At 37.1% G+C, this 14855-nt stretch overlaps 1 protein-coding gene across 1 annotated transcript in view; it reads left to right on the top strand.

Annotated features, from left to right (window-relative positions):
- The window catches only part of RIF1 (replication timing regulatory factor 1), a 64690-nt gene that overhangs the window by 18040 nt on the left and 31795 nt on the right, over positions 1 to 14855 (top strand). The window contains exons 15-19 of the mRNA XM_007934935.2: positions 682 to 768; positions 1590 to 1663; positions 1784 to 1964; positions 3313 to 3420; positions 3785 to 3934. Of these exons, the coding sequence (XP_007933126.1) occupies positions 682 to 768; positions 1590 to 1663; positions 1784 to 1964; positions 3313 to 3420; positions 3785 to 3934 (600 nt within the window). The remainder of the gene's footprint in view (positions 1 to 681; positions 769 to 1589; positions 1664 to 1783; positions 1965 to 3312; positions 3421 to 3784; positions 3935 to 14855) is intronic.

The raw sequence follows: 14855 nt of genomic DNA, 5'->3' as shown, positions 1-14855 counted from the left end.
CTTGGTGGGACTATTGGCCTACATGTTTATTAGCTGAGTGAACTCGGGCACCTTAACTATTCCCTACCTTTACTTCATTCCTAAAGAGGGGAGATAGTTGTAGTTGGTTAATGTGTTGATATATGCAAAGCATTATGAGTCAAGCACAGAATACAGGAGTTCCTAAATGCTACCGATTATTATTAGAATTTGTGTTTCAAATGAGAACATGTGAAAGCATAACTGACTTGTCATTTTGTTCACATCAGTTATGTACCTCAGGTTGATATGAATATAATACTTTTGTAACAAATATGTTTGTTGAATATAGTAATATGTTGAAGGACAATTGAGTATATGTTTGAATAAACATCCAGTTAGTAATCTTTTCATATACTGAACATATTGATGTAAAAACTCTAACATAATAAAATGAAGGTCAGTTGGACAGTATCTCACAGGATGTTATTAATGGTTTTAAAGAATATGTACATAGCAATTCTTGGTGACCCTGCTGGTATTTGATATACCGGTGGCCTAGCCTCCAGCCTCACAGCAACATGCAAGCCACCACAGTGCGACAGACTGACAGACAAGTGGTGTAACGTATGAGCATTACTTGTAATAAATTGTAAAAGTGTATAGTAGACTTTACTATATGATGGATGACTAATTTTATTTTAAAACTTTTATCTTTCATAGGTCCTCATGGAAATTACAATTAAAGGACTTCCCCAGAAAGTATTAGGTTCACCAGCATATCAGGTTGCTAATATGGATATTCTTAATGCAAGTATCTTAAATGTAATGATAAAATTAGGTCAGCCAAAAGAAGAAAAAAATCTGATAATTTCTCTTTATTATAAGGGGAAATCTAAATTTAGATTTAAAAATAAAAAAAGAAAAGAGTATTGGATTTTAAATATGTTGACCATGCTAAAGGAAAAAAAGCTTGATAAAAAAAAGTAATAGATAAAAAAATTAAATATAGCGCTATATGAGTAACAAAAATATCCTGGATTAAATTAAGGCTCCAGAGAACATTCTCTAGTTGCATAATCGTACTACTTACTATTAAAATTTTTGTTGTTGTTGATTGCCGTCAAGTCGGCCCCGACTCATAGTGACCCCTCCTTGGGTTTCCGAGGCAGTATCATTACGGAAGTAGGATTGCCCAACCTTCCTTCCGAGGAGTGGCTGGTGGGTTTGAACCGCCAGCCTTCTGGTGAGCAGTCAAGTGCCTTAGGCACTATGCTACCAGATTAAAATTTTTAGTCATTTAAAAACATTAATTATGTAAAATGGTCTTAAATATCTGCAAGAAGTAGGTATTGAGGTTCTAGCAAGTTTTAATTTAACTTTATATTTGGAGTCTCTAGTCATTACTCAGTTTCTCATGTAGGTGCCACAGCTATGATTACAGTATCAAGAGATTGATTTTTATGTGTATGTGATGGAAATGAATTTATTATCGTTATATTCTCAATAGTACCAAAGTTGATTTTTCTCACGCTAAAGAGATTGTATGTTGTACATAGTTGCTTATAGAAAAAAGTGTACTACTATTTGTAATGACAAGATTGACTGCATTTTCTGCCTTCTTTCTTCAGGGAACTCCTGCTTTGTTTTTAATTCAATTAATTTTCAACAATAATCTCTTGGAAGGTGGTATAACAAATGAAAGGTAAGTTTTTGTAATTTAAATAAACTTGCAGGTTATCTTTGATAGGTTAAATTAAGTTTGTTGTTTTCTGTAAAAAGTTCAGGTTAATGGATTGTTTGGTGGTGTTTTTTCTTCATTCAGGTTCTTTCTTAATCTGGAAACACTTGTAGGTTGTGTTCTCTCTGGTCCAACTTCACCATTAGCTTTCAGTGACTCTGTTTTAAATGTTATTAACCAAAATGCAAAGCAATTGGAAAACAAGGAGCATCTCTGGAGAATGTGGAGTATTATTGTCAACCCATTAACTGAAATGATTAATCAGGTATGGTACAAATCTGCACACTTCTCCCAAAATGTATTTATTTATTTATTTAGATGTCAGGAGTACTCATGGCCACCCCCATTGGGTTTTCAAGGCTGTAAATCTTTATGAAAGTAGATCGCCCTGTCTTCTGTGGATTTGAACTGCTGACCCTCTGGTTAGCAGCCCAGTGCTTTATCCAGTACACCACCAGAGTTCCTTAAATGATTAGCAGATATCTAATACATTTTTCTTGTGGGATTGGTAAATTTTTGTACTCTTTGGATGAGTTGATTATTTTTTTCATTGTATTTCTGCTTTATGCGTTCAAGAAAGTATAAGTAACTGGGAACAAATTAGCTCCGTTTTTCTCCGGTAACCAAATAAACCCAAACCCTCTGTGGTCAAGTCATTTGCAACTCATAGGGACCCTGTGTGATAGTAGAACTACCCCATAGGGTTTGAAAGGCTGTAAATCTTTACAGAAGCAGATACCACATCTCTATTCCAGGGAGCAGCTGGAGGGTTTGAACTGCCGACCTTTTTGGTTAATTGTCAGGAGTTTATTAACCACTGCGCCACCAGGGCTCCTTTTTCTTAATAGTGACTGTAAACCAGAAGACTCACAGATGATACATGGAAGTTTTTGTATTTGTGTCTTGAATTCTTTCTGTAGTTGTACTAATGGGGCATTATAATGGTAATCTTGACTAGGTTACATATTTCCATGGTCAAGGCATGTTGGGAAAGCCAAAGCATTCCCCTAAATCAGAACTCTGTTGAGAGTTGACTAACCCTCAAATTTAAACACTTATAAAAATGGCAGTATTAGAAGGATATAGAGCACAAATTTAATCACTATTCATGGTTTGTTGGCTGCTTTATCTTTAAATGGAAATATTTTCTAGGCTGGTTCTGCTATAACTCACAAATAAAAGGAAATAATTTATTAATGGATAGCACAGTAGTGCTTCTCAAGACTTCACACTAGTAAATATATTTTTCTGGAAGATACTTTGTTTACTTTCCTAAAAGTTTGAAGGATAGTAGAGACCCTTTGTATAAGTCCTTGAATTCTACTTTCTAGGTATATACTAGGAGCTCTGGTAGCATAGTTCCTAAGGCACTTGACTGCTAACCAGAAGGCTGGCGGTTCAAACCCACCAGCCACTCCTCGGAAGGAAGGTTGGGCATTCCTACTTCCATAGTGATACTGCCTCAGAAACCCAAGGAGGGGTCGCTATGAGTCGGGGCCAACTCGATGGCAAATAATAACAAAAACAATGTATATACTAAAAGATTTGACATTGTCACATAGTATTTGAATTAGATGGTAATTTGTCTAACTTCATTACTTTTCCTATTTCAGACCAATGAAGTGAATCAAGGTGATGCCTTAGAACATAATTTTAGTGCCATCTATGGTGCATTGATTATACCAATAAATCATATTTTTTCAGTACAGAAATTTCCAACGGTAAGACAGTGTCAAGTTTATTTTTGAAGAATTTGCATTTTTCTAAAGATTCTATTGTTTCACCCTTGATAATAAGCTTCTCCATGAAGATTTCCTAAAAGAAGACTTATTTAACTTGATGATTGATTTATTGGCTTACAGAATAGGAAATGGTGAAGGAAGAGAGAAGTTTCTTTTCATTTCTTTGATAACTGCTGGTTATTTCAGCATTATCACAATTAAAACTGGGGGAGATTGTCATATCCTACCTTAGTCTTTTCTATGACACATAAAATATTAGTACTTTCAAAAATGTTAATGGTGTATTCTTTTGGGTGTTTGATACATAGGTACACATTTTTAAAGTTTTTTATTTTATTGTTAGGCGACGATGATGATCTTACTTAGAACTTGGTCAGAATTATATCGAGCATTTGCTCGCTGTGCTGCTTTGGTGGCAACTGCAGAAGAGAATTTGTGCTGTGAGGAGCTTTCTTGCAAAATACTGTCCAGTTTGGATGATGAAGGCCTTTCGGTGAGTTTTGTCTCAACACTGACCTTTTTATTTAAAGGATTTTTTTTTTTTTTTAAAGTAAATAGAGATAACATTTGTGAAATACCATTTATTAATGCTTTTAATTTAATAAGTGACTACGTGTCTCAGTTACCTATTGCTGCTGTAACAAATACCACAAGTTGGGTGGCTTTAAAGAATCGGAATTTATTTTCTCTCAGTTTTGCTGGCTAAAAGTCCACATCAGTGTTTCAGCTACATAGATGCCTTCCTTGTTCGTAGCCCCAGGCATTCCTTAGTGTTCCGTGGCTTGTGGACCATCTTCATGTGATGTCTATCTTTACTTATGTCTTTGTCTATTCTGTTCTTTTTATAACTCAGAAATGGTTAGGTTTATATCTATTGTTATCTGGTTAATTAACATCACAAAGAAAATTCTGTTGACAAGTAAGATCACATCCACAGATACAGAGGCCAGGAATTCAGTACATGTTTTGGGGACACAATTCTATCTGTGACACTAATTTAATTTAGAAACAAGTACAGCTTTGTGAAATAAAGCTGTGTGCCTTGGGTCCATGCTTATAGGACCATTAATGGTGAGGCTTTTTTACTACTTTAGTTACTGTGTACCTCTTGTGCTGTGCTATTCTAGATTAATAATACCTAGGCCCTTGCAGTTGTGGACCTATGTTCTTCTGTGTGTTGTATCTCTAAGTGTAAGTTTTATTCATTTATTGAAGAAAAAGTTCAGTGCTAATTTTCAATTTTGGTGAAAGATGCTCTTGTATCTCAAAATTTATCCCTGGTACATTAGTTGACATTTTTGCTGGTATTTTCATTTTAATTATAAAAGTAATATTTGTTTGTTTAAAAAAAAAAAAAGAAGCCAATCTGTTTAGAAATTTGGGTATTAAAAATGTCAGTCTCTTTTCATTCTTCCTTTCAATAAAAAGGACAGCTATTATCAATACAGTGCATATCATTCTAGATACACCTTTGTATTTATGTGTTTAATTTACATATTAAAATTTGCATGTGTATACAAATATACAGTGTTCTTTCCAATGAAATCCTGTTGTATTTATTACTCTGAATCATGGTTTTTTTTCATAAAATACTGTGTTGACTTTCTTTGCCAGTCTACCCATATAGCACTATTATTCATTTCAGCTGCTTTGTGGTATTCTGTACTATGACTGTACCATAATTTGGAACTATTCCATTTTCAGAACATTTTGGTGGTTTCCAGTTATTCACTCCTATAAATATATTAGAGGATATATCCTTATAAATTGTCTTCACACATAAGCCATTGTTTTTCTGTGAACTTAACTAGCATTAGATTTGTTGTGCTTGTTTTCTCCACATTTTTGTTAATAATCTCTGGCACAGATTTTAATCTGAGGAATAAAGAGAAGTAAAATTATTTTTTATTAACTTCTTACTGTAAAAGATTCAGACAGCATTTTTCTTGGTACAGATTAAAATGTGTAAGTTCCCCTTCAAACCTACCTCTTCTCACCAGTGGTAAACACCTTTAATAGCTAAATGTTAGTTTCTGTCTTACCAAGTTGTTTTCTTCTTTTTGGCAATTATTTCAAAATTATTTGTTACTTTACCCACTCTCCATGCCTTTCTTGTATCCCTCTCCTCTATCTTGTACATGGACAGTCAATAAATAATTTTTTGAATGTTTTATAACTGGTGGGGAGAAAAATTGACCCTCAGTTTTGTCCTTTAAAAAAAAAAAAGTCTTTTTCACTAGTTTTGAGCCTTTGTTCCCTTCCCGAAGAAATTTAGAGTCTGGTCAAATTCTGTAGCCTGTTGAGATTTTGTTTGGCATTGATTGCACTGAATTCATAGATTAATTTGGGTAAGAATTACATTTTTATATTAAATTGCTCCATCCAGGAGTATTTGTTTTCATATATTCAGGTCTTTTTAAATTAATCTTATTTGAAAGATTTGTATTGAGATTTTAAGCTATTTTTCAGCTCTTATTAATAGTTTCATATCCTCAAACATTTTCTGCTTCGTTGTTGCTAGCTTGTAAAAGGTATTGTTAACATATTTCCTTAAATTGAACCAATCTTGTTTTCTTGGGATACCCGTCTTGATCACAGTGATATTCTTTTAAAACAATGTGGGATTAGTGTTTCATGGTTTTGGCATATGTGTTCCTCTGTGTGTGTCTGTCATTACTACCAGTACCAGGTAGTTTTGAGTACTGTGGCAGTATAGTGGGTTTTAAGATTCGGGAGTATGAGACCTTCTACTTTGTTGTTCTTCAGTAATGCTTTGCTTATCCGAGATCTCTTTCCTTTCCATATAAAATTAGTGATTGGTTTTTCTGTATCCTTAAAGAATGTTGATGGGATCTGGATTGGGATTGCATTGGGTAGAATTGACATTTTGGCAGTGCTCAATCTTCCTATCCACGAGCATGGTATGTTCTTCCCTTTATGTAGATCTTTTATGGTTTCTTGAAGTAGTCTTTTGTAGTTTTCTTTGTACAGGTCTTTTCTGTACCTGGTAAGATTTATTCCCAATGAAGAGAAGGGCAGTGTACCAAATGTGAGTGATCAGCATGGTGGCATTGAGGAAGACAGAGAGAGAGGTACATGGGAAGTACGGACAACAAAGATGAACCCTTTTGCACTGACAATACTGCGTTGTCAGTAAAGGCAAACATGGGTATATGGATGGATAGATGGGAGGACAGGCTGAACTATTAGGTATGTCTATGAAGTGGGGAATGTACCCAAGACCATGTATAGGATTGGCAGACAATGGTCCTATAAGTGTATTTGTATGATCTGTGAGAATTCTCAGGTGTATAGTAGAGCTGACAAGGGACAAGGTTGCAGTCACTTCTTGGTCACAGCCAGCTACCCAGAGGGACCGAGTAGTTAAACCTGTGGGCTCGGGACCATAGTTGCAGGGGACGCCAAGCTCAATTAGCATAACATACTACACAAAATGTTGTTCCACGTCCTACTTTGGTTAGTAGCAACTGGGATCTTAAAAGCTTCCTAGCAGCCATCTAGATGCAATGATGGGTCTTTCCTTGTCCGGAGCAAAGAAGAAAACCAAAGATTTGTGAAAACAATTAGTTCTAGCTACTTATGCACCATGCGATCCACAGCCTATATGACTATGAGACCAGAAGAACTAGGTGGTACCCGGCTACCACTGTCAACCACTCGGGGGATCTCTGAGGAGATCCTGGCTAGAGAGGGAGAATAATGTGGAACAAAACTCAAAATCATTTGGGGTAAAAGAGGGGGTTGGCGACCAGGTTTGCTGGTCTGATAGAGCCTGGTGGAACGTGAGACTATGGCCCGTAGCTGCTCTTAAGGTCTGGAATTGAACCCACACCTGTGGCTTCCAGCCAAACAAAGATAGTCATATGAGGTAAACATTTACCTGAGGTAGATACACTCCCTGGGGAGAGCAATCATGGGGGAAAGAAGGGCTGTTTATGCACAGGGAGACAGCTTGGGGCAGGCGCGCATGAAGTGATGGACACAGGGAAGAGGTAACTATTAGGAGGAAGTGGGAGGAGAGCTGTTGCGTTGGGGTAAATTATAGTCAATGTCATGAGACAAAGTGTGTGTGAACTGCTGTATGGAAGGTGAACTTGCTCTGTAAATTTTCACCCAAATCACAATTTAAAAAAAAAGATTTATTCCCAAATATGTTATTTTTTGATAATTATAGTAAATGGTATTGATTTCCTTATTTCTTTTTCAGCAGTCTCTTTGCTGGTTTAGAGGAATCCCACACTGATTTTTGGATGTTGGTATCATATCCTGCCATGATGCTAAATCTCTCAATTAGTTAAATTTTTTTACTGAGTCTCTTGGGTTTTCTAGGTATAGGTATAGGATCATACTATCAGCAAATAGGGGTAGTTGGACTTCTTCCTTACCAATTTGGATGCCTTGGACTTCGCTTTCTTGCCTTGTTGCCCTGGCTAGGACTTCCAATACAGTGTTGAATAGAAGTGGTGATAGAGGGCATCCTTGTCTGGTCCCTGTTTGCAAGGGGAATAGCTTCACTCTTTCTCCATTAAGAGTAATGTTAGCTGTTGGTTTTGCATAGGTACCCTTTATTATGTTGAGGAATGTCCCTTTATTCTTATTTTGCTGTGAAGTTTTTTGTTTGTTTTGTTTTGCTTTTTGATGTGAATTGTAAACTAGAAAGAAGAATATGGCTGGGGAGCCTGCCTGCGTGGTTTAGGAATATGACAAACCAAACGAGACTTGATGCCATGAATTCAAATCTGACTTTACAGTGACCCATCCTTGGGTTTCTGAGGCATTAACACTATGGAAGTGTATTGCCCAATCTTCCTTCCAAGGAGTGGCTGATGGGTTTAAACCACCAGCCTTCTGGTTAGCCGTCAAGTGCCTTAGGACCAGAACTCCTAGGAATATGACAGGAGGTGAAAAAGAGGGTCACAGGCCTGCAATGGGCAGAAAAAGGCTGTTTATGCTTGAGTTTCTCAATTTTGGCTTATTGACATTTTGGGTTAGATAATCTTTGCTGTGGGGGGCTGTTCTATGAATTGTAGGATGATTAACAGCATCCCTGGCTTTTCCACCTTTAGATGCCAGTAGCACCCCTTCCCCAGTTGTGACAATCAAAAATGTGTCCAGCTATAGCCATAAGTCCTCTGGGAAAAGTCACTCCCATTGTACAGTTACTGACCTATGCTAGGGTCTTCTGCTAATCTCTTGGTGTTTGCTGTGAGTTTTTACCAGGAATGGGTGTTGAATTTTATCAGATACCTTTTCTGCATTAATTGATAAGACCATGTAGTTCTTTTCCTTTGTTTTATTTACGTGGTGATGTTGTTTTTCTAATGTTGAACCATCCTTGCATACCTGATATGAACCCCACTTAGTCATAATGAATTATATTTTTGATAAACTCTTGGGAGTCTATTGGCTAGGATTTTGTTGAAGATTTTTGGTTTTATATTCAGGAGAGATATTGGTCTGTAGTTTTCCTTTTTAGTGATGTCCTTGCCTGGTTTGGGTATCGAGGTTATGCTTGCTTCATAAAATGAATTTGGGAGGATTCCATCCTTTTCTGTGTTCTGTAATAGTTTGAGTAGGATTGATGTCAGTTCTTCTCTGAAAGTTTGGTAGAATTCTCCAATGAAGCCATATGAGCCAGGACTTTTTTTTTTGTTGGTAATTTTTTAGTGACCTGTTCAGTTTCTTCTTTTGTTTTGGTTCTGTTCAAATTTTCCACCACAGTCTGTGTTAGTTTAGGTAAGTAGTGTGTTTCTAGAAATGTATCCATTGCTTCCAGATTTTCAAATTTGTTGGAATATAGTTCTTCATAGTATCCATATATTATCCCTTTTATTTCAGTTGATTCTGTTGTGATGTCACCCATTTCATTTCTTACTTGTGTTATATGTATTATCTCCCTCTTTTCCTTCGTTAAAATTGGCAGAGGTTGGTCAATTTTACTAATCTTTTCAAAAAATCAACTTCTAGTCTTACTGATTTTTCCATTATCTATTTTCTGTTTCATTGATTTCTGCTCGAATCTTTATTATTTCCTTTTCTCTGGTGACTTTTGGCTTTTCTTGCTGTTCTAAGTCTTGGAGACGTTTTAAAGTATTGATTTGGCTCGCTCTTCTTTTTTGCTGTGTGCATTTATTGCTATAAGTTGGCCTCTAGTCACTGCTTTTGCTGTGTCCCAAAGATTTTGGTATGTTGTGTTTTCCTTCTCGTTTGATTTGAGGAATTATTTAATTTCATATTTTATTACTTCTATTACCTAGTCATTCTTAAGGAGGATGTTGTTTAGTTTCCCTGTGTTTGCCCTTTTTCTGGTGATCTTCCTATTGTTGATAGCATTGTAATCTGAGAAGATGTTTAGCAGTATTTCAGTGTTTTTAAATTTACTAAGGCTTGCTTTATGGCCTAACATATGGTATATCATTGAGAATGTTCCATGTGCACTGGAAAACAATGTATGTTGTGCTCTTCTTGGATGGAGTGCTCTATACATGCCTGTAAGGTCAAGTTGATGAATTGTATTGTTTAGCTCTTCTGTGTCTTTGTTGAGTTTCTTTCCAGTTCTGTCTTTCATTTAAAGTATTGGGAGCTCTGGTAGCATAGTGGCTAAGGCACTTGACTGCTAACCAGAAGGCTGGCGGTTCAAACCCACCAGCCACTCCTCGGAAGGAAGATGGGGCAATCTACTTCCGTAGTGATACTGCCTCGGAAACCCAAGGAGGGGTCACTATGAGTCAGGTGTGACTCGACGGTACATAACAACAACAACAACAGTGTATTAAAGTCATTTATTTGCCTTTTCAGTTCTGTTGAAGTCTCTTACATATTTTGGGGCTCTTTCATTGGGTCCATAGATATTTATTATGTTTATATATGTTCAGTTGATCCTTTAATCATTGTATAATGTCCTTCCTTGTCTCTTATGGTGGTTATTGTCTTAAAGTCAGTTTGATCAGAATTTAATATTGCCATCCCTGCTCTTTTTTGGTTGCCATTTGCTTGATAAATCTTTCTCCAACCCTCAATTTTTAGTCCATTTTTGTCTTTCTCTTTATGGTATGTTTCTTGTAGACAGCATATTGATGGATTATGTTTTCTTATCCAGTCTGCAACTCTCTGTATTTTGAGTGGTGCATTTAATCCATTGACATTCAGTGTAATTATTGACAAGTATGAATTGGTTACTATCATTTTGTTAGTGTTTTTTTCATGGTGTTCCTGGTTTCTTTGTTTCATACAATTTTCTGTGCTGAGCTCATTTTGTTTATGGATTGTGTTATCATTTCCTTTGTGTCTATTGTTTTAGTATTTGCTGAATGTTTGTGCATGTCCTCTTTTTTATTGTGATGTGAAGTTTTATCATTTTTCTTTGAGGTTCCTGTGATTTATAATTTTCTCCCGAAGTTTAGAATAGTCCATTCTATCTTACCATTCTCTTGACTTTGCCATTTAGAAGTTCTGTAACTACATTGTTTTCCCCTCTTACTGGTTTGTAGTTGTCCTCATTTGCCAGTTGATGTCTCCAGTTCCCTGTTTATGATCTTGTAAGCTTATTTTACTTTGGATACTTCCATAGCTGTGTTGGTTTCTGGGTTTTATCATCTTGTATATTAATGGTCAGTTGTTACTTGCTATTATTGGTTCTCTGTTCAAAGGGCTCCCTTTAGTATCTCTTGTAAGTTTGGTCTGGTTTTTAACAAATTCCCTTAATTTTTGCCTGTCTGAACATGGCCTGATTTCACCAACATAGTTGAGGGGCAGTTTTGCCATGCCTAAGGCACTTGACTGCTAACCAGGAGGCTGGCAGTTCAAACCCACCAGCCATCCTCGAAAGGAAGGTTGGACGATCTACTTCCATAGTGACATTACCTCAGAAACCCAGGGAGGGGTCGCTATGAGTTGGATCCAACTCAACGGCAATATAACAACAACAACATAAAATTCTTGGTTGGAAATTTTTCTCTTTCGGGGTTTTATATATACCATCGCATTGCCTTCTTGCTTGCATGGTTTCTGCTGAGAAATCAGAGCTTATTTTCTTATGGTTGTCTTTTGTAGGTAACTTTCCGTTTTTCCTGTGCTGCTTTCAGGATTGTTTCTTTGTCTTTGTTTTAATGAATTTGATGATAACATGTCTTGGCGATTTTCTTTGGGGATCTGTCCTGTTTGAGGTTCATTGGACTTCCTGAATGGATATATTGATATCAGAGAAGTTCTCTTTCAACACATCTTGGACAGTTCTTTCAGTGGTTTTCTTTTTCTCTTCCTGTTCTGGAATTCCGATTACACATAAGTTATTCCTTTTGATAGTATCCCATGTGTACCTTAGGCTTTCTTGATTTTTTTTTTTTTTAATCTTTTTTCTGATTGATTCCTGTCCAAAGAAGTATTCAGGTATTTGTCTTCAATCTCGGCTTTCTTTATTTTATTTTGATATTTTTTCCGATTGATTTGGGTATTTGTCTTCAGTCTCATGAATTCTGTCTTCCATTGATTCAGTTCTACTTCTTTGCCCTTTCAATGTGTTATCTTTTTCTGAAAATTCAGTATTGATGTTCTGGATTTCTATCTGTAGATTTTGTATCATTTCTAATTTTTCATTTATTTTGTCATTTTGTTCTCGATTTTCTTCTGAAATCGTTCTACGGTTTTGTCTGTTTTCCTTCATTTTGTCAGTGTTTTTCTTGATCTTTCTCTCAATCTTTTGAAGATACCTAAGTATTACTCTTTTGAATTCCTTATCAGGGAGCTCCAGTGCTGCTGCTTTCTCAGGGATGTGTTCTGGGTCTGTATCCTACTCTCTTGTTTCTACCACTTTATCTTGTTTCCTTGTGTGGACTGTGATGGTATGAGGTCTCTGAGACATTGTGGTGATGTTGTATGTGGATCTCTATTAAGGGTGAGTCAGGCTTTTCTTGGTGGTCAGTTGTTGTTGGAAATGGTGGCTCTCACTCAGTAAGTGAAGCTGCAGGAGGTGCTCATGGGGTTGAGTCCTGTGAGCATGGTTGCTATCTCCCACTCAGACAAAAACAACAATAGAAAAACCATCAAAAAAAAAAAAGTAAAAGCATGTGGACAGAAAACACACTGCATAAACACACAGGAACAATCACCAAAAAAAGAAAAGAAAGGGGGAAAAAAAGTCTGCAGTATCTGGGGAGGGGGCAGTAAGAGAAAAGTGGTAGAGTCAGAGAATAATGAGGAAAAAAAGGGGAAAAATACAAAAAGAAAAACGGATGGGCTTAACCATGAGAAAGAAAAAAATGGGAATCAGGAACAGGGAGGAGAGAAAAAGCTGAAAGTGAGAACCTGGGAAGGGAGGAATAAAGAAGAATAATTAAAAGACAAAACAAAAAGGACTAATAATAATAATAATAATTTTAAAACAGACAAAAACAAACAGGAAGATAAAAACCTGGGCATGGGGGCCCAGAGCACCCCAGACTCCATCACAGCACACAGACTGGGATGGAATTCCTGCCAGCCCAGAAGGTGGGTGGGAGTGAGAGATGGCTGCACCTTGATTCACCAAGAGGCAATGGGGTATAAGAGTAACAAGGGGAATATCGTACCTTTCCAGTTGTTCATGTCCAGAATGTCCTTGCAGTTCCTGGCAAGTGGAGCTTATTCTTTGGCTCCCAGAGCCTGAGAGAACACTGCCACTTTAAATATCCACGATGGTTCAGCCGCTTGTAAACATTCAAAATGGCTGTGCCTTCCGCACAGGCAGAAGTCCATAGCTCAGCCTGCCTCCCTCTTAGCTGCCTCCCCTTTTATTCACCAGCCACTGGTGAGCGCACCCCTGCCTGGCAGGGCTGATTCTTAAGTTAATTCTTAGGTCTTAACACCACTTGGCAATATCCAAGCTGTCTGTGCTGTCAGGATCGCTGACAGACCGCAGCTCCATATGTCTCCTTTTTCAGTGCTTTCATGCAGGTTCTACTAGTTGGAGTTTAGGCCACTTATGTATCCTTCCTTTCAAAGCTCAGGGCTCCAGGATTATCTTAGTATCTTGTTAAATTGTTCCCCTTTGCTTTGTTGAAGAGGGTCTGTGTAGTTTGTCTCCTTACTCCACCATCTTACCAGAACTGCCCCTCTCCTCTCTTTTAAAGGTTTCTAGGAAGTCTTCAGTATGGCCATGGATTTGCTTTTATTTTCTGTTTGTTTGGTTTTATAATGCTGTGTTTTTGCTGAAACTACACAGCAAACAATTTCTGTACATACTGTTCAGTGACATTGGTTACATTTTCATTGTGGAACAGAGTCTCATTATTTGTGCTCTTACTGTTCTGTTTTCCATTAATCTAGCTTCCCTGCCCCCCATTCCTTCTCATCTTTGCTTTAGGGTAAATGTTGACCTTTGGTCTCATGAGATTATTTTGTAAAAGAGGTCAGTACACCTTGGTGATAATTTATTATATGATCTAGTCTGTTATTTAGCTGAAAGGTGACCTCTGGGAGTGGTTTCATTTCCAAAGTTAATAGATACCTCAGGGTGACAGTCTTGAGGCTTCCTCTAGTTTCTATCAGTCCAGTAAGTCTGGCCTTTGTAAAAGAATTTGAGTTTTGTTCTACATTTTTCTTCCATTCTATCTGATTTTTTTTTTTTTTTTTTTTTTTTTTTGTCCCTGGTCAGAATGGTTGGTAGTGGTAGCCGCACCCATCGAGTTCTTCTGGTCTTGGGATAGGTGAGAATGTTGTCTGGTGATTTATTAGTTCTATAGTTTCTTCTTTGAGTCCTTGGTTTCCTTATTTCTGTTTTTGCTCCAGACAAGTAGAAACCTACAGTTGTATCTCAGATGGAGCTTGTAATCTTTTAAGACCCTAGAAGCTATTCACTGGACTAAGATATAGAACATAAACTTTATATTCTGCCAAGTTGACCGAGTTGTCCCACAAGACCATGGTGTTAAGCCTTCAAACCAAGTAAAGCAATCTTGTGAGGTATTTGGTTATGTCTAAGAAGTATCCAGAATTGTGCCTCCTATGTGCTTTATTTTGCGTATGAATATGTGTGTAGCAGAAATGTATGTGTGTTTGTGTGTGTCTGCTGATACACCTATACCTTCACACACACACATATACTAATATATGCCTTCTTATACATATACAGGCACACACATCTGCTTCTGTAACCGCACATGTATCTTTTTTTTAAAAAAATTTTATTTTGATTTGGGTGAAGATTTACAGAGCAAATTCACTTTTCATACAGCGGTTCACATACACTTTTTTTCATGTCATTGACCACAATTTACCACAATGCAACAGCTCCCCTCCCACTTCCTCCCCATAGTTACCTCTTCCCAGTGTCCATCCCTCCATCCTCTCCTGCCACCTGAGCTGTCTCCCTGTGCATAAGCAGCCCTTACTTCTCCCATGATTGTTCTCTCCAGGGC

Source organism: Orycteropus afer, unplaced genomic scaffold (assembly GCF_000298275.1).
Source record: "Orycteropus afer afer isolate SDZICR_OR568_19922 unplaced genomic scaffold, OryAfe1.0 scaffold00023, whole genome shotgun sequence".
NCBI lineage: Eukaryota > Metazoa > Chordata > Mammalia > Tubulidentata > Orycteropodidae > Orycteropus > Orycteropus afer.
The sequence above is the reverse complement of the archived record's forward strand: the minus strand, read 5'-3'. Positions and strand labels throughout refer to the sequence as shown.